Genomic DNA, 24,254 nt, shown 5'->3' with positions numbered 1-24,254 from the left:
CAAATAAATTATTGGGTCTTATAAGAAGGTCGTTCAGATATCTAGACGGTCCGTCCCTCGTAACGATCTTCAGGAGTGAAGTGCTTCCCCATCTGGAGTACTGTCACCTCATCTGGTCCCCGAGATATGCTAGGGACTGTCAGTTGGTTGAAAATGTTCAAAGGAGGGCCACCAAACTGGTGCCTGCACTTCGGCACCTCAGCTACCCTGAGAGATTGGAGCGCCTGAACTTGCCTAGCTTATACTACAGACGGGCAAGGGGTGACCTAGTTGAGGTTTATAAGCATCTCAGGGGGCACTACTCAGTTGAGTGTCCTTACTTGGAGCTGGCGGACGCTCGCCCCACAAGGAGTCACAGCTCAAGATTGAAGAAGCCGCAAGTCCAGAAAACCGTGAGGGCAAACTTTTTCGGAGTGAGAGTTGTGAACTCTTGGAACAATCTACCAGAGAGTGTTGTGACGGCACCGAGTGTGAGCTCTTTCAAGACCAGACTTGACCAACACTGGAGTGGGTTCAGGTACATTCAGGAGCCGGTGCATGCCCAGTATTTGCCAACAGTGCGTGACAGACGTGACCGATCGCCCGGGCGGCTAGCGAGCCGACCTTTTGGTGAAGAATATAAAGGAAAAGAGACGTGACCGATCGCCCAAGCGGCTAACAAGCCGATCAGTGGCGAAGAGGATAAAAGAATAAGTAACTTGCGAGGGAATATCATAGAAGAAAAGTGTTTGAACTATGAACTACTGATTGCAAAGAAATATTCTCGAGATTCGGGTGACGGCAATAGTAATAATAATATTACTATTGCCACCTATGTATAAAATAATTATCAAGTTAAGTCAGGACAGTTATATTAAAACAATTAACGCTAGATAAAGACATTTTTGTAACAAAGTTCACATGAAGAAACTAGTCAATTCTTACATAATGAATTTTAAGTTTCAGATTTCAAGATTATTAGAAACCCTGGTGTATTGGTTTGTTTAGCCGAGATTAGAATATGTTTGGGTAAGTAGGTAAGGTTAGATTAGGTTTGGTTAGGTTAGATTAAGTTTGGTTAGGTTAGATGAAGTTTGGTTAGGTTAGATCAGGATAAGTTAATATTTGGTTAAGTTGTTTTAGGTTCCACTCTTATTTCACTGGTGATGTTTCTATTTCATTATAGGCAGTCCCCGAATTACGACCGTCCGACACCGTCACCCGCACCTATGAATGGGATCCCAATACATTCAATGCAATTTTTTTAATTAAATCCCATTTTTTCATTATTTTCATCATTATATATTGTTTAACATCACTTTATTTACATTATTTGTTATATATGAGTATTTTATTGTTATTTTGTGTGGGCCTTAACCTAACCTAAACTATGGGTCCAGGAACGTATCCCCGTTGTAAGTTGGGGACGGCCTGTAACCATTTTTAGGCATACAAAAACACTGTTAATCATGCACATGCACATTTTATTAGCTAGACAACATATATAATTTATGGAGATAGAATGTTAGCCTATTTGTAATGACTAATTTCACACATCATCCATGACAATTTAAAAGTTGATAAATATATTTCCTTAATTTTATAGGAAAGACACTTCAAGTGATCTGTTATCATCTATAATCCGCTATTGCTGTGAAGAAACTATGCTTACTTACGTAACTAAGATCTACTGTATATACAGTATTCTTATTGAAAGCATCAGGTGTATGTACTACAGGTATATTGCTCCCGATTCAAATATTGTACAACATTCATTACTGAATTGGGCTGCTGTCATGCTTACATCATTATCCTGTTATCTTTGTAATACATTATGACAGATTGTAGCTTCCCAGTAAGAAATGACTTCCCAAGGATACTTCTGGGTGATAATGTATCATGAAAGCTGCAATAATTTTAATACTGTACAAGTACTAGACGACTGTATTCATATATTGCAGAGCTCTTTAATATACTGTATAATGTAATGCATTTTAATATGTTTTTTACACCACAGTAAATGCTCAAGTTTGGTGTAATTTGCCCCCTGCACTAGATAGAATAACATGTACTAATCTCTCTCTACATTTTCAGGAGTTCAGAGTGCAGACGTATCGCTTATCTTCGATAAGTCTGAGATTGTGGTCAACCCCGATGACCAGCTGAACTTGGAGTGTGGTGTCCGAGGAAAGAGTCGTTACTGCATCTGGGAGAGTGAAAATGGTCAGATTCTCCAGGTAAGCTTCTATGTGACAACCTTTAAGCTTTAAGTGTTATGTTTTGATATATGCATCTAAATTAAGCTATTTAACTCATCTGATGTCATCCCTGATGATTAAGCATCCTTATTCTCTCAACTTGGATAAGCAAATTTTACATCTACAGTAGTTATAAAATGTTATTGACAACTAATAAATCAAGTACATCCTCATGAAAAATGTCGATTACATCATTGGATTTTAATAGAAAGGGGCATGTGTTTGAGTAGACCAAATTGTGAATTTGCTGTAATTCACATACAGGTACAATGAAAGACTTTACTTTTTAGTTTTATCCTCTTCACCACTGATCGGCTCATTAGCCGCTTGGGCATATGAAAACATATGCCAAAGGGCTAAAGTTTTGGTACACTCTGCCAACATATACACCCAGGTCGTTTTCACATTCAATCTCTGCTAATGTGGTTTCTACGTCCTGTTGGGACATGCGATATACAGTGGTCCCTCGGTTAACGAGCACAATCCGTTCCAGAAGGTTGCTCGTTAACCGAAACCATTGTTTCAATGGGTTTTTGGGTAATTGGTTCCAACTCACCGAAAATTGCCTAAATTCAAATTTTTTTTAGAAATTGACACTTACTTTGAGATGTGTATGTAGAAGGTTTGTGGATGATGATGATGGGAATTAGAATGTGGGTGGAGGAGAAGGGAGAAGAGAAGGCTTTGGGGTGTAAGAGAAGTCACCCCATGGTGCCATTTCATCCATAAAATTTTAGTTCTCTTGGTGTAATTCAATATTAATTTCTTTAAATCAACACTGCACTGCTTTATATATTATCTATGTAAAATAAATTTCAAAATGACGAATAATTTGCTTGAAAACACAGAAAAAAAGCGTTTAGTTGAAGAGAGTCTCAAGCAAGATGTTGCCTCCACTGAAAACAGAGAGAGACTAATGCTTGTTTGGTGTGTTAAAAGGCTGGATGGCGCGCCACAAACTAGTGACCTTACCTTCAATTATGTTCAATAATTGTTAAAATGACTAAAAAATTTAATATTAAACTTTTAAAATTATTGAATAGTATAAACTTCTTGATATTTACTAAAATAGTAAGGAATTTAAGCCCTAGAACCGATTACTGTATTGGCGGACCAATACTACAGCTGGTTGACCGCCAAGTGCAAGCGAAAACTTGTTGAGGTCGGCTCGTAAGAAACTCGTTAATCGATGGATTGCTCGTTAACCGAAGTTAAGAATCTTATGGGAGGTAACTCGTTAACCGAAATCTCGTTAACCGAGGCGCTCGTTAACCGAGGGATCACTGTACCTCCTTACTATTGGTAATACCTAGGTGCATCATTTTACATCTTAACAGCCAATCCTTTGACCGCTCATTGAAGCTGACAGAAATCTTTCTGTAGGTAGCTCTTCACAGTCAGTTTGATTCTTAATTTCCTTGAATAACTTAGCATTGTCTGCAAACAATTGTAAGGAGGTATAGCTTCTGGCATGTATTTATGAAATAAACAAAGAACAACGGGCCCAATACGCTGCCCTGTGATACCCTGCTTGTCATGGGTACACATGATGATTTCGTGCTATAAATCACCACACACACTGCTTGCGGTCACGAAGAAAGTGTCCGAGCCATGCTAGGATGTTCCCCCGAATTTCATACCCTTCCAGTTTAATATTTATGGATAGAGTATACAGTATTGTGCAATTTATAATCATGAGTAGTTTGTTCACATGTACAATACATTACTTTGTTAATGATTATTTTCTTTCTCCGGTAGGTTCAAGATGTGTACAGCAATGTGTACGATGGAGTGAGCAAACCACTCAATAGTGAAGGAAATGAGTGTGGTATTGTCATAAACCCTGCTAATATTGAACACCATGGCATGTGGACATGCAAAGTCTTCGTAGTTGGAAAGTCTCTTGTTGGATCCAAGAATGTGATAGTTACCAGTAAGTTATTAAGTGATTGATCGATGTAGCGTTGTAATTTACCTAATTTTAAGTGGAATAAAAACTGTACGATACGGGTCAAAATGTATGGTATTTGATTTGAAATTTTTTTTGCAAAGGCTTTAGAGATTTAAAAAAAATAAAAATGTATTTCCTGATACAGGTATACTGTACTGTATATATTATAAGCTTAGTAAACAAATTATTTAACCAAAATTATTTACACCCTACTGTACCTGTAAAATTTTCATAATTTTCTATGTATTTATTCTTTCCTATTAATTTTATAGGACATGTAGCGGCTAACTTTTTATGGAAATTCCTTAGTTGACTAATAGTTAAACACTGGACCTGGGCTCTACCATGCAATATACGATTGTATTCATTTGCCTGAAATGTAATGCCTAATATTATCTGGGCTCTTATCATTCAATAAACATTTTCTCACTTCATGAATGTACAGTATTACCAGAAACGTTAGCCTTTCATATACAGGTTGAACCTCAGTTTAACGCCACTGGATTTACTGGCAACTCGCATTTAACGGCAAGTTAGCTCTGATAGTTTTCTATGTGTTACTGATAGCTTTTTTAACTTGAGGCTAGGATCTCGACTGGGTTATGTGTTATAAGATGCTTAATATCGTACTTCTATTAAATTGCTCCTTTTCCTGCTGGTGTATAAACTATGCAATTGTAGATACAGTAATCCAATCTCTTGGCAGACAAGGACTGGATGCAAACACCAGTCTGGTAGCCCCCCATTGGACATTTACAATAAATTGGCAGTCTGGTAAATTTCAGAGACTAAGCAGCACTTAGAGAACTCCAAGTGAGGTAGTACATATACTGTGCTACACTTGAAAAGTCTTATAAGACAGGCTATCCAAGTGAGCTTATGACCTTCATATTAGTCCTACTAGTTGTTTGAATAAGGTACAGTACTGTCAACAGTAGTGATAGGAAAGCAAATTAAACAGTACTAAGATTAACTATACTGTACATGTAGTCAGTTCACTTGAAATTTGCAACTGAAGCCTAGGATCAGTTTGTAGCAAGTCATCGGATTGGTTGGCAGATGGACACCAGAAGAATTGCTACACTACTTCAGTAATTAATCCATTGTACTGTATTTATATTCTTGATTATTTTAAGGGATATTAACTTTTCTTTGTTGATCTCTGACAATTTCTGCACTTGGGGAAGCAATAGCTAGCATGTGAAATGCTCTGTTAACAATATCTTTATGAGAACAAGAAAAAGTACAAAATTTCAACGACATCCTGCACTGCATTGCATGACGTCATGTGGTGAAGGGGAGTTTACATTCCAGAACTCATTAATTATATTATGTTTGTGTTCTATGATATATTTATTACCAGTGAATTTCTCTTGCCAATTTTTGTTTCTCCTGGTGTGGAAATTTTCAGACATTAATATAAAAAGCTTAAAATATCATAGTATAAATATGATAGATTAATTAGTAAAGAACTAGTGGCTTTTAGGGTGTTTGTTTTCTAACCTTGCTACAAACTGAGCCTCGGCCTCAGTTGCAAGCTTCGAGTGTAGGCTATAGAACAAAGAAAATGTACTGTAAATTTATAGAATAAGGAAAATCTGAGACTGGTCATATAATTGGAGTGAGGATAGTTGTAGAAATAATAATAGGCAAAATTTAAGGTAGGAGAGGGCAGAGACTGGGTTGTATGAATAATCTGCAAAGATGTTAAAGATCCGCCCCAAATATGTTTCAAATGGAGCACTGAACGGTTGAGGATATTAGTTGGCCTTTGAAGAGATTGCCCTTTGTCAATTCTTTGCTAGTTTGGCCACATTTATACCAGGATTCATATACTGTACAGTAGTCTATCACATTTATGATATATATATATATATATATATATATACATACTGTATATAATTTTTTTTCCAGTTAAACCAACAAGTCCAATCCTTGAAGTAGACAACCAAAGAAGTTTAGATGTGACGAATGAGGATGAGACACCGGTAAAATGCTCGGTGGCAGCAGCCAGACCAGCTGTCATCATCCGTTGGTACTTGGGAGACAGAGATGTTACTGTTTCTGCTGAAACAGAAGAAACTCCAACTGACAAAGGGGTGAGCACATATTTCTGTTTTTTTATTCTTTGATTGTAGGAATGTTAAAGTGGGCTGATACAGTTGATACTCACTGGTTTCAATTGGTATCATACCTCCAACATTGACCAGTTCATTCATTGAATTTCTCTCACATTTAAAAATCTTTATTTTTGTTAATACAGTACAGTCAGTTCTGCTACAACGCGATAGTTGTGTTCTTGTAAAACCTTGCATTGTAGAAATTTGCGCAATAAAAATAACAAGGCTTATGGAGAAAATAGGGTGAGGTGCAGATTACCCGAAATAAAATTTTTTTAGTAGTTAGCCTAAAACAAAGGATAGCAGTCTAAATAAATGTTACATTTATATCTAATAATGAAATCATACAGTAAATGTAACACTTTACCTTGAAAAAATATGACTATAACTTGCTGGGGGAGAAGGGTGATTTTGAGGAGTCATGCAGACAGGAGTTGAGAGTTATCATCATCATCATCAGGTGCAGTTTTGGTTGCATGGTTGGGACGTAAAAAACGTCTCATTCCAGAAGTGGATGGGTGTGGTTCAGTGTCTTCAGACTTCTTCTTGGGGATTGTCTTAAAAAAGACGTTTTATGTTTGCTGCTGTGTTCATAAGGTGTCAAAAAAGTTGCCAGAAAAGATTTAACACTTAAAACGTTCGAGTGGAATCGCGTTACAGCCAACACGCATTCGCGTTTTACAAATATCATTCTTCTATTCATCAATCGCGTATTAGCCAATTCGCTTTGAAAAAACACGCGTTGTAGCAGAAATGAGTGTACTGTATACCTCAAGAGAAGGGTGGTGATTGCTCTTATGCATACTGTACTGTAGGCCTTCAAGTTTAGAAACTTTGTTTTAAATAAGCAATTTTAACTTTTGATTGAGCTTGTATATTGGACCTTTCTGTTTCAAAGTAAATGAATCTACCTGAAATAAAGTACTGTATGCTGTGGTATCATGAATTAATGGATTGGTCCAATATGATTCTCTGTAAGAAGTCGAGTAAATGATATTATGGTGTCTATGTACAACTATCTGTGCAGGTGGGGGCCGATATGCTCCAAAATTTTACGTTTGACTAGTGACAGCCCTCATATACCAAAATTTATCGTCCATGGTCTCTTATTGTTTCCCACAAAGTATGCACAGATAGTTGTTTTAGTTACTGAACATACTTATCTTTAAGAAACAAAACAATAGATTTGCCCTTGACATTGTAATAAGTAAAACAAAATTGTCAAGAATTTATAGATACTGTACTCATTTTCTTCACTAAGTTGATTATTGTCACATTAGGGCATAGACTAATTAAAAAAAAGTTTTTTTTTAAAGTGGAATGAATTAGGATAGAGGGTGGGATCAACAATTCTGACTGATGGAAGCTCATTGAAAGTGTATAGTACTTTACTTTTCAATGAATAATTTGATGCATTTGACAAAAGTGTAAACAAGTTTGTGGAACTAAGTGAGCAAAGATAAGGAAGTACAGTATTGTTTTTCGAATTTTTAGAAGAAAATGGTACTGTAGTTCTAATAATTACCATTCACATGCCACCCTTGGCATAGTCATTTGAATTTTCTTTCACCCAAATGAGTACTCACAGGCTTAGCAAACATTATTTTTCTTCAGGGAATCTACAAGAGTGTGTCAACTTTAAGGCGGACATTCCAGCCAACAGAAAATGGACAACTTTTGATGTGTAGTGTGACTCACAAGACACTTTATTCACCAGAAAACACTAGTATTCCTCTGAATGTTGTTTGTGAGTACTATACTGAATTTTTAATAGATAGCTACTTAATAATGAACAATGCTGTGCTGAAATACATATAGAGTTATGTTATAATTATGTCCGCCCTTCCCCAGTGGTAGAGTGGTAACAAAAAACAATTATTTTCAGTCAAACCTGTTGAGAAGCCCATCAGTACCTTCTACCAGATCAGTCCTGGCAGTGATTATGAAGTGAAGCTCAATTTTTCTGCCAACCCAAAACCCATAAATAAAGAATGGAGATATGGTGACAGCTTTGAGGAAATGGAAGGCTCCCTCGGCATTCCTGACACTGATGGCCACTACACCACAGATATTGAGGCAAGTCATTGAAACTCTTCAACAACACACACACACACACACCGAACAACTGTGGTCTGTTGGTTAATTCACAGGTCTAACACCATTGTCAAGTTTCCTATTGAATAATGTACAAATACAGTACAGTACTGTAGAACCTTTTAAGTTCACACACCTATGGCACTGACCATTTTTGCATTTCTTTTGACAGTTACAGTATTTAACATCCTTGCCAGGTTTTAACATACTGGGTAATGGCCAGTGTGGATTAAAGATTGGCTTAACATGGTTGTAATAGACTTTAGGACCATAACACTAAATATCCATTACTTTACTGTATTTATAACACAGTATAGTACATGTATTTATATTTGGACCCAGTAGCCACAAACATATTAACACACGCATAAAACACTTTATGATAACAAACAAGGAACCAGTGACTTTCAGAGCACAATTTGGGTATACATGTATGCTGTATTATTTGGTTGGATTACAAAATAAAATATTGTACAGTAGACCCTCAGGATACTGGACTAGTTGGGGGAGACCATAGTTTCTAAAGCCGAAAATTCGTTAAAACCAATTTCTCTAATTATTTCAAACTGGGAGGGGGGGGAGGGATTGTCCGATAGGATTAGGGAGTCTGTTATAACCGAGTTCCATTATAAGTGTATATGGTGTTTGTGACACCAAGGGTTTACTGCACTGTATAAGTACAGTATGTAATTTGTTGTTAACATCCAAAGGACTGGACCATTTTCAGCAGGGGTTTTCAATTAATTTTGGCCATTACCCTGAAGCAGACATAACGACAATGCTCAGTACCCATTTTTTTTTACTGTTTTAATCGTCAATTGTACTTTTCCATAAAATGAAGTGGAAATACTGTTCTAGGAACCATATCTGTATCATCTTCACCAACAGTTTGGATTGGATTATTGTTTTTTATAATCATGTATTCATTTGTTGTATTCCTCCCAAAATGTCAAATTACCCTCACATGGGTAATTTAGGTCTATAATTGCAAACCCATGACTTAAGGGATATGGATGAAGACATGGATATTCACACAGCTCAGAGAACTCTTCATCATGAGTATACCAAATGAACATTATCATCTCCATTTTATGGCCATTTCCCATGCTTGTGTTGGTTAGCCATGATTGCCAGATGGCATGGTGTCCCAGTTGCCACCGGCCAAATTTGAAGCAAGTTTTACAGCTGAATGTCCTTCCTATCACCAGCTTACTTTTACAGAATGGATACTGAGCATTATATGTAGGAATGACAATCTGGCAATGTAGTGTCACAACTCACTGAGGTACTGCCAATCCTACTTAATTAACCAAACTAAGAAATATCCCTAAGAATGCAGTCGTGAGAGACAATAGTGCTACCACTGTGCCACTTGCTTGACTCTCCCACCCCATGTGAACCATGAACCATTGTCTCTTGGTGAACATACAGTACATTATTCTCAGCATTCAAATTTAGATCAAAGAAGACAATATAGAAACTATATTTTTCATAGATGTGTTGGTTTTCAGATACAATATATGCAAGTGTTTTTGATTAATTATTGTTTTCATCTATATTTTACAGGACCTAGGCAATGGCTTGTATACTGCAAAACTCCTTGTCTCTGGCTTTACAGAAGCTGATGCTAACAAACGTTACCTGTTAGTGGTAGAAAATCAATATGGAGAAACCCAGTACAAAGTCAACCTCTCGATCCACGATGCTCCTCAAGGTAAATCTACAAAGCGACAAAAAATCATTGGTATTTTAAGTTCTGTACTTCCATGTTTTAAAGGATTTTGCACTGACTTTAGGTAATTCATTCTTCTCCTGGAATGAGTTTTGTAAAGTCTAGATTAGAAAAAAATACTAAAATGAGTAACAGAAAACTGATCTGTGCTACAGACATCCAGTGGAAATTTGTGGTGTTTGAATGTTAAATGTGTTGTTCGTACATTCTGCATCATCACCATCCAATGTCCTTGCTTTGTTTCTGGTGAATTTTTGGTGTTCTTAAGTTTGCATCTTGGTAACCTCCTTTTGCATGTGCAGGGTTTTATAGAGTTCAGTGAGGAGGCAGTTTACCAGAGTCTTTAATATGTTGAATATACAATATAATGCTCTTGGTTTTCGCAGTGACATTGATTTGCTGTATTAAATGTTCTTGCCCCCTTTTAATCCCCCCCCCCCATCCCCTTTTCCTTTTCTAACCAGAACAGAGTAAGTACGCTGTTACTTTAGTGTTCTTGCCCATACCTTTATTTGCCTTGCATGAGTTGATATGAACTGCCAAAATACAATGCAGTTTTTTGTCTCTTAATGTTGCTTGGCATCATTCATGTAAGGACAAGGCAAGAATGCTTAAATACAGAATTTTTCAGTATGATGCAAAGATTGCAGTGGTAACCAAGACAAACTAGAATCTTTATTTAGAATGACTGCACTTGCACTTATTGGCTGAATTAATACAAATACATTTGACACCTAATTGGCAATAATTTCAAACTAATGTCTTATTAGACGCTTACTCAACATATATTAACACTCACATTTTCTGGGACATCTTTTTAAGATTCACACGTAACAGAATCAGATGAGGTTGGGAGACTGAACTCAGGCGTTGACTGTCATTGCTTAGCAGAGGGTACCATACATATAAAATGAATCGAGCAACTGACACGGGTGTCTGGTTATTTCTCTGGCTACTGTCACAGTGGTTGATTATTGTAAAGGATTGAAATTTTTGCTTGGATACTTCAGTACAGTGCACAGTTTCAATGACTGCACTCGTCACTTGAGAACAGAATCCAAATTTAATGATCAATATTTTGTACTTGATATTAGAAGACTTAAGGAAATTACACAATGAATGTTGGGGATACAAAGAGTACAGTACTTGTTTGTTATACAGAATACAGTTTATTCATTCTCTTGAGTTTTTCTACTAAATAAATACAAAACATCTGAGTCGGTTGAAGACACAATAAAATTTAACATACCCACTCTGTTTCTTTTATCTCTTTCATCGCCTTGACACTTGCTACAACCGAAAGTTCGATTTTGTCTGACTGTGCGTCCATTGTGGTGTAACCTCAGTGTGTATCTTGTCTCTCCCCTAGATGATGACTCTGAAACAAGCAACCATGACAAAATCCCACCCACAGAGTTATCAGTGTCTGAAGGTATTGTTTTCGATGATGAGACGGAGTCAAGTAAGTCAGGGTGCTAATGTCCCTCTTGCCGAGCCAGTTGCCTTGTTCTCTCGTAATCTTGCTACTTCTGCCACTCTCGGACACTGTTCTTGCTATGTTAACTAACAGTCTCTACATTACCCAAGGACCCAATTACTAACAACTCTTTAAAGGATATCTTGACATACCAGTTGACAAGCTGTGGAGAAGAAGACTTAATAAGTTTTGGGGATCCTCTGGGATTCATTCCCATGGAGGGGTGAGAGATACACTTCTTTTTTTATACTTCTTCCGACATTTAGACCAGAAGTAGTGCATGGAGCATGCATTGTGTATTTTTTTATTTTTTTTATTAGTATTACATATGTTTTCAAGTAATATTCTTACTTGAAAACATCTGAAAATTCACTACTTCCTGCCTATTTCAAGTTGTGACTGTTGTATCGTCAACAGCTGTCAACAAATTTCGACATCATTTTATATACTATAATGTGAGACACACGATGGCAAAAAGACTGAACAAAGGTTTCATTACGTCGGGACTGGTTTAAGGAACAGGGCAACACCGTTGAACACTTTCGTAGCCAATAATTTCCCAGACTACTTGATATCTCGTTTGTATCAGAGTCCAACCATCTATGGTGGGTAATTGTTGCATGATTTGCATTGCATGTTTCTTACAATAATTTTCTTCTTTCCATCTGGCATGCCTGTTTTCATCTATAAATGCAGTAAGTTTATTTCCTTAATTAAAAACATAAATCTGTATTTAGCTTTTGCCATGCTTAAGTATTTTGTGAAGTTAGCACCGACTTACGTTGTCATTTATGTTTTTTGGTTTATATATGTTTTCAAAATCAATGTTTTATTCAGTATACAGTATTATGGCTAAGATGTATCAGATAAGGTTACCATAGACAGGTGTAGTACAGTACCTTCATTTTTCTTGTCAAATAGCTGATGAAGTTATATTAAAACTATTTTTTATTTTTTCTCTAAACCTCAGACACTCTGAGTGGAGGAGCAGTCGCAGGCATTGTAATTGTTCTACTGATAGTCATAGCAGCAGTGGGTGCTGCAGGATACGCACGGTACCGACAGATGTTCTGCTTTGGTAAGTACTCTTGAACTAGATGTTGCTTGCGTAGATGTCTGTGTATGCTTTCTTCTAGTACCTTCGACTCTTACCGCTGATTCTTCTAGTGGTTTTCACATGGTGAGATCCCTGACATTTACAACATAACTGTGTATTTTCAAAAAATTTAAATTGTTAATCAAACTCTTTGCTGCAGTCAACCCTGCTACTTTATAGTATAATATGAAGTAGCTTTCTTGGAAACTAAAGTTTGGCTTTTTTAATTATATTAGTTAATGGTATTTAATTAGAAATTACTTGCACCTCTTACAAGAGCTTAATTTTATTACATCCCGCTTGCTTGTGTGCTGAAGTTCAATTTATAGTTTACCAATATAAGAAATAATCTCGGTACACTGTACTGTCACTGATCAAGAACAGGGCTGGTTTTGGTTATTCGTTCTCAGTTTATTGTATAAGCCTCGGTGCACTTACTCTTATCATAACCTGACTGGAATAATTCGTAAATCACTATTTATCAGGTTAGCAGCCTTCATTAATTATTTGCTCACACTATTATCAACACACTTGACAACAGTCTTAAGCATTAGACTTTTATCTTTGCCTATTGTAACAATGCTTAACTAAGTTTATTGAGAAACTGTAAAGGTATGTTAAGGGATGAGCTAATTTGTGAGAAGTAGGTTAGGTTGAGTGAGACAGCGTTGGGGAATGACAAACAGGACAAGGTGACAGTAGTAAACTCAACCAGTAAATAGGATAAGGTGTTCACACTGTTAGGAAAGTGAATAAATACTCGCTGTTAGAGGAAAACAAGCACAAAGCAGACAGAGGTAGTCACACTACTGGGTATTTTAGGAAATTAGGCATATGTAGTAAATAGGAGGAGATGGTATTACAGTAGCTATCACATTCTTAATCAGATGTGCAGAAAAATGCTGGTGGAGATGGCTAAGAGGGTGATAGGGAGATGTACAAACAAATCTTGGTGAAACTAGGAAACTCAAACATGAGGATAAGATAGTAAAGAATTCTATCAAACTGAGGAAAATTACACTATAGCAGAGAGGATAAACATGAGCACTATTTTTTTTAAGATTAAGTGATGCAGAAGTAGATAGAGAAAATTAAGGATTTAATGCTGGCGAATAAGTAGAAGATAATGGGCCATCCAAGAAAACACTGAAATATGACAAACATGGGAGTTGTAGATCTTGCGATGCGGAAACAAGGGACTATCCCAACACAAGAAAAACTCGAGCTACCTATATTTCAATCTTTGGTTCAGTAGGATCAAAGAAAACTGAGCACTGACATTAATGCCCCATTTTAGATTTTGGTATACAAATGCAGACATGTTATCTAATGAATTATTTGGACTTAAGTTCTGTATCCAACAACCAAAGAAATTACCAGTCATAATTGACATTGTGGTGGTGAAAATCTAAACCCTTAATATAGATAATTAGTGGCAGAAATTAGAATTGATGGATACAACACCCACACATCAGACTTATAGTAAGTGTAATGGTTACAGTTCTTTTTCATGGAAATTATATTATTTGTACATTAATGTGCAAAACTGTGTGAAACCAACTAGAAAGATTGTCAAGCATTACAACTATAGCAAAAATATTTATGCCATTATTTAAATAGAAGTACTGTCACTACTGTAGAGCCTTGACATTTATTTCATTGTTTTTTTTTTAAGGCCAGCTGCTTAAGGGAGTTAGACAAATAATTGTGTAGTCAAGGTTGTGTAGGAAGATCCACACACACAGATTTAGGTAAAAAGGGTGATATGTATCATCCTGATGCTGACCATGTTTAAGCCAGCAGTCAGATAAGAAAAGATTAGCCAATCAGAATGGCTAACAAAACCTAGCAGATGATGTAGAGGTTACGCTGATGTTCATTACAAAGAAGGACCTGGAAACCAAATTTCAGGATTCCTTGATCATATCTGAAAAGGCTATAAAGCAGGCCGTATTTTGATGTCTGCCACAGCCAAGCAGTGATAAGACAGCAAACGAATGCTTGGACAAGTTATCAACAGAGGCCACATAAAAATGGGTCGCTTATTGATGGTGGGTAGTTTTAATTACCATAAGATAAGTTGGATTTCATGGTTGACAGACATCAGGGGATACTTTAGAAACTCGCAAGTTTAGATTTACACAGCCTCTGAGGAACAATATTTTATATCAATAAGTTTAAGAAAACGCTAATTGCAGAGCTACAAGTGAACTTAACTTGCTATACCTAACCTTAATGAGGAGGGAATGATATTGAATCTGGAGGATTATTCACACTGGGAAATGAGTGACAACTGTCCAGTTGTTTTCAATGTCAGTCATTGCAATTTTGAAAGTCGGACTGGTTTGTACGGTCAATAAAATAAGTCACTCTAATAGAAACTGAGCCACAACAACCAACTGACGTCGGTAACCACAGGTACAGTATACGTTTACAGTTTTGGCACGCTGTTTCATACTGTTACACACAGCAGGGTGATGACACTTTTTTATTGACTGTACATGTGTCTGAAAGTTATTGTACCCAGGTGAATGATCACCAGATCAGATGTATCATCTGGTTTGCTGATGAACAGCGGTTTGTTGTCATTGGTCACACTGGGTCTTTTTCCTTCTTAGTTCTTGTTGGTGGGTGACTGTGGGGTGGGGGGGATTTGTACATATTTCAGCCACTTAGCACCACTATACAGTACTGGTAAGACTTTTCTGTGACATAAAGTACCCAGTGAAAAATTGTATTACTCGCAAGCATAGTTATCATACAAATAGAGTACAGTATTGTACCGAACTTGCCAGTTGCTTGAATTGAGCTTGTGTGAAAAGAGTTTTATACTTCTCACAGCAGTGTTTGCATTTGAGAACAAGGTCATCTGCCACTCTTGTTGTTATATTTAGTTCTGGTCTTATTAGTTAAGTGATAGAAAGAAATTAAGGTAGTCATGCTATCAAACATAATTTAAAGATCATATTTGGAGTATGGTAGCAAAGAAAGCACAAGGGGGTTGTTGGGAATTTTACTTTTGACGTGTATTTTGACCTTACAACTTCTACTCATGCTTCCCTTGCTATCATACTTCCATCTGTCCAAATGAGCCCTGTTCAAAAATCCTATTGCTAGTCTTCATTTTTTAATTCTTTATAGTCTATTGAATGGCATATCTACAGCGTTATGGACTTTTCTCTAGGGGTTCACATTCAACAGACCATCGAATTAACGAATTTTAATATTTATATAGTCTGCTTTTTAGTTTTTCACTGTACAGTACGTCATTAGAGTGTTGAATTCTTCTTGGAGATATTCTTCTTTTCCATATTCACAGTTAATACAACAAAATTGGAGAAATAGTAAGCAAAAATCGCGTTACAGCAAACAAGCGTTCGCGTTTTACAAATATCGTTCCTCTATTCATAAATCGCGTTAGAGCCAATTCGCGCTGTCAAAACACGCGTTATAGGAGAACTCGCTGTATATGCAAAGGGCCTTAGTCAGTGTAAGAATAAGTATGTAAAAAATGCACAAGTGACATTAGTAATTTAAAAAACACAATCTCGGTAGTATGAAAAGAAAAATACAGTATAATGATATAGTACAGTACTGCAGTTTTTTAATTAATATGGGAATATCATCAGGTGTTTTTGTACAGTTGTAATTATCTGGAATAATACAGACTGGTGAACACAGAGCCACATGCATATACCTGTTTGGTTTGGGATTCAACTTGGCTAACAATTATTGCCTGGAGAACTTATTAGTGGGTGCAGTAACATGATATGTACAGTTTGTCCCTGTAATTTCCTCTCGGCTCTATTTCAGAGAAAAGTTGTATTTTCATCCTTTGTATAATACTTGGAGGGCTCTGTGGCTGCAATTTCTGCATTACTTGTATTAGTATTATTAAGTGAGGCTTTTGTAATTTTCCGTTAGCAATCCAATTTGCAGTTCAGCCTGCAGTTGTTTGTAAAGTTAGGATCCAGGCTCACCATGGACTCATAACTCGGCCTTTCATTTGGGATAATATTTTTTTAACTATATGACTACCTGGTTCATATGGTAGGAATATCTGGATTGAGGTTGAACATTGGGTCATAAAAGTGGGACCAATAATATTGCTGATATTGAATGCTAAGGAGTGGTATAGTGACCAGCACTACATTGCACCACCCTCATTTTCCTTAACTGTACAATTAGTTATCCATTCTCTGATGGGTGGACTGGGAGTGTTTCTGGTACAAGCTAGCATCTCTTAGGACAGGAGTAGATTATAACATCCACTTAGCCACTGCACTCCATATAGGGACAAAGAAAGTCCTATTAAGAATGTCTGATATTCTTGTTACAAAGTAACATACCTTCGCACAATAATTACGCCATTCAGTAATTATTGAACACGTTCTTTTGTTTCACTTTTTATTTATGCTACGAGACAGTTATGTCTTCCAATGAAAGGGATTTAACTCCTAGGTCCTCAACACTTAGGGCACACACATTATGTTTTTACAGTACCAGGTTGACCACCCCTTATCCGAAACCCTCTGAAAACCGAAAGTTTTTTGTGGAGCAAAACTTTTTTTATATATAAACAGGGATTAGCCCACCCGGGCACAGGTCACTGACCCACATCGGGGCCTGGGGGCGAAAATGTAATAATAATAATAATTCATAGTAAATAAAATTTATAATAAAAAATACACAAAAATAAAATAATAACAATACTACTGTACTAATAATAATAAAATAATAATAAAGTAATAATAAAATTAATAATGATAATAATAATAACAATAATACTGTAATAATAAACTAATACTACTACTAATAATAATAATAAATACAAGAATGAAAAAAAAAGATCAAAAGTGAGAAACACTACCTAGACCTATGAATTATTTTCGTCCCCCAGGCCCCAATGTGGGTCAGTGACCTGTGCCCAGGTAGGCTGATTCCTGAGAAAACCCTAACCTAACCATTCCGAAATCCGAAATGAATCTGGCCCCTTGGATTTCGGATAAGGTATTGTCAACCTGTACTTTATTCTTTTCACCACTAGTTGGTTTAAAATATGCTTGTGTGGTCTGTGAGCTCTCAAATGCCATGTACTGGGCAGGCATGCTTGAATCCAAGTGTGCATCTGAACATGGTGGAAGATAAATTTGTCTAAAGGGATTTTCCATGGCCCTTTGTAAGTTAATTTGTCTTTAAACTTTTGCTAAAATGGAATACAGTACTGTATTGCATTCTTAGTTATTGAAATTCCTATTAGAGTGGTCAGGTGAGTTATTGGGACAAGTTGTGCTTTGGCTAGAAGTGTGATAGGTGGACAACCATATTCTGTGTCCTGTTCATGGTACAGTATCTGTTTACTGAACTATTTGGAGCCTAAGTATTTTAGATAATCTACAAATTCAGCTGCAACTTCTATTTAGAGAACAACTTTTTCCTAAATTATTTTGTTTGGGTCTCGACCCCAAAAAGTTATAAAGATGTAACTGCTCTACTCATTCAGGAAGTATGGGGTGAAGTTGTTCATTTTCTGCCTGATCTCTGGGCCTTGACTTGCCTTTGGCCCCCAAGTCACATTACTCAGTCTGTGGATTGCCCGGCTGGTATTGAGGAAACCTCCACTTTGGGTTTGAATGTCAGGGCTTCTGTCTATAGTGAGGTTTGGAAGACAGTAACCAAAGAAATTAATATAGTTAACATAGAATAGTTAGAGAGACCACAAACATTTTACTTTTTCCTGCAGATGTTGCAATAGGAAGGGTTCTATAGAGGGATAAGTTTAGGGAGAACAATGATGTTGAGGCCACTCCTGCACTGTATCATGACTTCAAACAAACATAGCCACACCCTGACATGCCACTTTCTTTGGATAAGGTTCTTTTACTGGCCCATGGATCAACAAGTCATAAAATACAGTTAACCCTCACTTTACGCGGTTAATGTAACCCGGAGGGTATCGCGGAAAGTGAGAAACGCGTAAAGTGAATAACATAACATATGGGATTAATTGAAATGGAGTCCGGGCCGATCCCCAAACTCCACTTTTTGACGACACACAACTATGTTGTAGTAAAAATATTATCTTAACTTTATGATGGTATGCACACACAATTAATAATTAAGAGAAATATCAATAATATTAGGTTTTTTAACACTTACATTAGTAGAAAAAATGGCTGGGCACACGGGGATGGGCGGTTGGTTCCGAGGCAGAGGGCAGATTATTGGCCCTCACCTGTGTCACTTGTATCAATTGTATCACTATCCACCACAGAGGCTTGCAGGGCCTCTTTGTCAAACTCCCCAAAGTCCATATAAGTCCATATCCTCACCATAATTATCACTATCACTGACTTGGGCCGGCTGTGGTGGGTGGCGGGTGAAGAACTGGTAATGTTTTGATGACTGGGCGACCTTACACAACTTGGCAGCTTACACAACATGGCGGATGGCGGGAGGTTTGGATCAAAAAATGGCGCGGCTCACCAGCCGCTCTCCGTGTAAAGGGGTACACGCACCGCGGAATGTGAGCATCCTGAGTTCCGGCAGGGCACCGCGTAAACGTGGAAACGCGGAATGCGGGACCGCGTAAAGTGAGGGTTAACTGTAATTCGAAATGCTCGTTGAAATGGCTTTTCCAGGATCAGTCATTTATTTTTGACAATATGGACAAATTTTTCATCAGATTTCATAGTGTGTTGGTGAATGTTGAAATTACATTATCAAAAGAATGTAAGTCATTATTTAAGCAGGTGTTTGCCACTTTTTACTTTTGGCAGAAATTTAAAATTAATGTATTGGATACACAGTACAGTACTGTACTGCTGAACAGAGTTTAGATATAGGTTCAGGTATAAAATTGGAGCTGCACTCTTGATGGGTTTACAAAAGTCTTGAAAAAAGGGAGCACGGGGCATATAGCTGTTTTGGTAGAGGTTTGTCATTAGAACAGGTTCACATACTGTGATTTCAAAATCATTTTAAAATTAATATTCTGAAATGGAATGGGGGCGTGTCAAAAGCAGAATTACGGTAGCGAAAACTGCATATAATACGGAATTGAGGAGGGATGGCAAGAATAAGAAATATATTTGGTATAATTTATAAAACAATGAGTCAATCTATGGCATGATTGTTTAGACAAAATAACTGCTTTAAAGTATCTTGTATGTAGAGGAGTGTTTAATGAAAGTCCTCTTGATAGGGAGTGATAGTTGTCCCTTAAATACAAGATTATCAACTATAACATGAATCTACCCATACTGTATATACAGTCAACCAAAGATGCACTGACCCCCACCCTGTGCTCACTATTTTACATGGCAATACTTGGTAAAGTAAGGCTGTTTGTAAAGGTGATTGATATTGGTGGGTCTGTTTTCGACTACCACTGTCAGGATAATTATTAAACAAACCAATGGTAGCATTTTTATAATAATAAACTATTCATCATTATTTTAAACCATAAGAAGTTTCCAAATGTTCATACTGTACTGTACACAGTCTCAGGAAGTGGGGGTGTAGCTCCATGATGGGGAGAAGTTGTGAACAAAGATGTTCAAGCCAAAGAGGTATTTGAAGTTAATAGAAATTAGTTTTTGAGAGGAATGTGGAATATAGATAACTGCATAGTACAGTAGTACTGTACTTTGATATAAAAGTTAACTGATAATTTTGAAATAATCAGGAAGCACAAAAAAAAATACCTGTCTGTTGTGTAAGCTCACGGATGTAGGGCTTGATTAAAGCTTTTAGAAATAACTGTGCTAGTATGCTTTAGGAAATACTGTAGTATATGTCAAAAGAAATAAAAGTACCATATGGTAACTTTTCAATACAGCACTACAGGTACTTTTTTTTCTAATGATCCACTCATTAAAGTTGGGAGTAGATACGGTAGGGAATTAGGTCCAGTCTATCCAGCTGTCTCTGTAACTCTTCGAATTTTACTTCCAAAGAAAAACTCCGTAAATGTTTCAAATATAAGAGGATCCTTCAAATTTAATATTACATCTGTCTTGGGAGCTGTATACACCGATACTTCCCGACTTACGACGGGGTTAGGGACCGACATCCAGGTCGTAAGTTGAAATGGTCGTAAGTCGGAAATGCTTAAATAACACATAGAAAATTTAAAATTTGGGTCTCTTTTTCTTCTCAGCATCACAAAACACTCACTTTTAAGCTTGCCAGCCATTTTAAAGTGAATTACAGATGAAAATTTTGCCTTTGTACTGACTTTGGGACTCAAAAATGCATAATTTTACCACATTTTGGTATGACTGAGGCAGGTCGTAAGTGCGGGTGGACCTAAGTCGGGGAGTACCTGTATTGGATTGTCATCTAATTTTCTCTCATTTTATATACCCAACAACCTACAGGCAGAGGTCATGTAGTTTAATTTAATGCCATGTCCTTGCTTTGGACTCTGTATCCTTTCATTAGTGTACAGTACTATAAAGGAATCTGATTCAAGATACTGTACAGCCTCGTTCATACGTATATCCATACAACACCCTCATAGTCTGTAGGTAAATAAACATGAGCGGACAATTCACGTGTACTAACTGCAGGGTATGATATACAGTAAGATGGGAACATCTCAGGCTGTGGCAGATAGTGAAATTAGTTAGCTGGTACTGTACTGTGCGCATTAGATTACTTGAAGTATATCTAGCATAACTGCTAACACCTTTGGGGCATTTAGGGAATGACACTGACATGCCATAGCATATTGTAGCCCATTATAGTCCCTGGCTTAAGTACAGTACAAGCATTATCAGTTTTACGTAAATAATAAGTCATTCAGCATGCAGGAACCTGGATTAAAATTTCCTTGCATCCCACTGAATTCTCAAGCATTCCATAAGTTGTCATTAGTCATGCTGATGTTATGTTCACTCGGTAAATAGGCTAATTTTGTTAGTGTTTTGATAAAATCAGTACATTAACAAATTGGTTTCACAGTTATTTGGCATCTAGTGAAATGAACATTGATCAATCAGGTCAGATGGTGATGCTGTGATTTATGCTGGGAACATCTGTCCTTTCCCCCACAGGATGTATTAACAAACTGAATTCACTTTACCTGCCCAAGCCTGTCTCAGCATCACTGTTATTGACTTGAAAATAATCTATCATTGTTTGACCTTACCTTCTGGTGACTGCTTTGATATGAGGTGAATGAAATCCAACAGTGATAGAGACTTCAGATTCGAGTACATTTGCAATTTTTCTCGGCTGTGTTGCTCTCCGTATTGGAGGTACAGATTCTTGACTTTAGGCAAATTTGTGTTTTAGAGACAGAACCACAGGATCTCGAAAGCCTTACATAAAGTTTATTTTTGAGTGTAAGTGCTTAAAGTACATGAACAGTGATATAGGTACATAAGAGATAGATAGTCGGGAGAAAATAAATGTTGAATTAATAGTTAGAATATACCAGGAGATACAGAAATGAATCGACACTGAGTTAGTGTTCTATAAAGACTGATGGATGGATGTGATTTTATAGAGGTTAAGCAAAATGTTGTAGGTTTGTTTACAGGGTGATTTTCATACAATACATTAGTATTTTCACTCTCAAAATTACTCATTCTCTTGTGTGAGCATGTGAATAATATGTAACCTATTTTGTTGTAGGTGAACTCATATTCATAATGTATTACGCAAGTTTTGCATCTTGATGTAATTATTTTTTAGCCTCTCAAAGATGACGTATCATGCCTTCCAACGATTCCATCTGCCATCACAGAGGTAAACAATTAGAATTATAAAGCTTTTTCCTCTGTTTTTTCATTTACTTTATAATTTATTTAAAAATTAAGTATTTTTGCTTCATCTGTTACTGAATGTCAGCAAATGGAGCCTTGATTTATTTCTGCTTTCCAAAATTCCCACCATCACGTAGGCTATCATTGCTTACAGTTGCTTGTATCGACACCATTTGCTCTTTATTTAGGTAGTGAGCTTGTTTGACTACAGTACTAGCCAACATGATTTAATACCAGGATATAGGTGTATAATAATGTGTATTCTTTGATATTACTGTGCCTGATTATGAATTAAATAACGACCCAGTTGCACTACTTGGCATATGAAGTATATATACAGTAAGTTTATTTCGCAAGGGTATATTTTGTTGATAAGCACAATACAGAAGATATATGAAACATAATATAAATTTGTATAGTACCTGTATATGCATAGATGATGAATGTTAATTGGCAAGACTACCCTTTTCAGTCACTTGAGTGGATAGTTCATTGCTTGTAAATTAGTGCTATTAAAGTTAAAAAGAAATATGGTATAACAGGACAAAGCATAGGGTGGTATAAATAGAAAAGATGTGTGGCACAGTATATGGTACTGTACAGGAATTATAATACTGTATTGTATTTTATATCTGTACTGTACCATACTACTTGCTCAAATGAGGTGGCGATAGAAATTCTGGAATTTTCAGTGGAGTGATGATTCAAGTTTTATATATGCAGTACTGTACAGCATGGAACTACTGTACACCATCTTGGTAAGACTCGATGTTTTGGTTCAGAGACCTGAGCGGTTCAGTATGTTTTGTTTCTTTCACATTTGCATTTATGTGTAACTACAGGGTATACATGTTTATATATTTTTTACTTTTTCAAACCTTTTTGCACTGAACACAGGGTGATCATGATGAATGCACACACACACTCTCTCTCTCTCTCTCTCTCTCTCTCTCTCTCTCTCTCTCTCTCTCTTTGTATTATTTTATCATTTATTTATTCATACTACAGTACTGTACTGTCAAATTTGGCTTACCAGTCACTTCACACAAACTGCCATCAATAGCACCTTTTCCCCTGATATAATGTACTGTACATATACTGTAAGAAGGTCATTAAACAGACTTAACTTGTATTTTATGAAAATTTCATCAGTAGATTTTATAAAATGTAATTGAAACATGGGAGTAAATAGTTAATTGAAAGCTCATAAAATTACATATATAAATTTGCCAATTTACACTGGGGATGTGTTCCTAGAAAATGTGATATAATTGGGACAAGTTTTTCTTATGAACTTCATATAATTTGGGTACAGTTTGTGTTCTTAGCCCAAATTTTTGGGCAGCTTAACCTGACTTACAACTTCACTCAGCTTAATATTAGAAGACAAATGAATCCAATCAATACAGACCACAAGTAAAATGCATAGTGACAGATAAGTGAACACATACATGGGCACCACTAAAAGCAAATTAGAATAAATAAATAAAGAAACAAAAGATTAAAAATATCGCAGGGAATAGGACTCGATTCTCTCTGACTGAGGTGAATTCATTGGCTGCGAAAGCAGTGTTGCCACCTAGAACACTCAGCTGGCAGCAATGCTGCCAGATGACATTGTTTCTGGCACATGGTTCGAATATTTTAGTGGTCAAAATGGCAAAAATTACAATATATTTGGCAGGCATGACTTTTAGAGAAAATGGTTCCTTAATTTGTTGATGTTTTATTAAACAGCGCAAATAGAACTGATGTAGATTGACAACTTGCTGTA

The 24,254-nt window shown here is 36.6% G+C and overlaps 1 protein-coding gene across 20 annotated transcripts in view; it reads left to right on the top strand.

Annotated features, from left to right (window-relative positions):
- LOC121865434 overlaps nt 1–24,254 on the top strand; it is a 76,064-nt gene that overhangs the window by 16,865 nt on the left and 34,945 nt on the right. For 15 of the 20 annotated variants that reach the window (XM_042364835.1, XM_042364843.1, XM_042364839.1 and 12 more), the window contains exons 2-9: nt 2,074–2,216; nt 3,996–4,170; nt 6,103–6,287; nt 7,923–8,055; nt 8,194–8,384; nt 9,969–10,116; nt 11,504–11,596; nt 12,582–12,689. In XM_042364835.1, coding sequence (XP_042220769.1) covers nt 2,074–2,216; nt 3,996–4,170; nt 6,103–6,287; nt 7,923–8,055; nt 8,194–8,384; nt 9,969–10,116; nt 11,504–11,596; nt 12,582–12,689 — 1,176 coding nt within the window. The remainder of the gene's footprint in view (nt 1–2,073; nt 2,217–3,995; nt 4,171–6,102; nt 6,288–7,922; nt 8,056–8,193; nt 8,385–9,968; nt 10,117–11,503; nt 11,597–12,581; nt 12,690–24,254) is intronic. The other 5 variants (XM_042364836.1, XM_042364847.1, XM_042364853.1 and 2 more) reach the window with 2 other exon arrangements.

The sequence above is a fragment of the Homarus americanus genome, unplaced genomic scaffold (genome assembly GCF_018991925.1).
Source record: "Homarus americanus isolate GMGI-L3 unplaced genomic scaffold, GMGI_Hamer_2.0 scaffold25483, whole genome shotgun sequence".
NCBI classification, from domain to species: domain Eukaryota; kingdom Metazoa; phylum Arthropoda; class Malacostraca; order Decapoda; family Nephropidae; genus Homarus; species Homarus americanus.
Note: the sequence above shows the minus strand (reverse complement) of the source record. Positions and strands in the feature narration are given on the sequence as shown.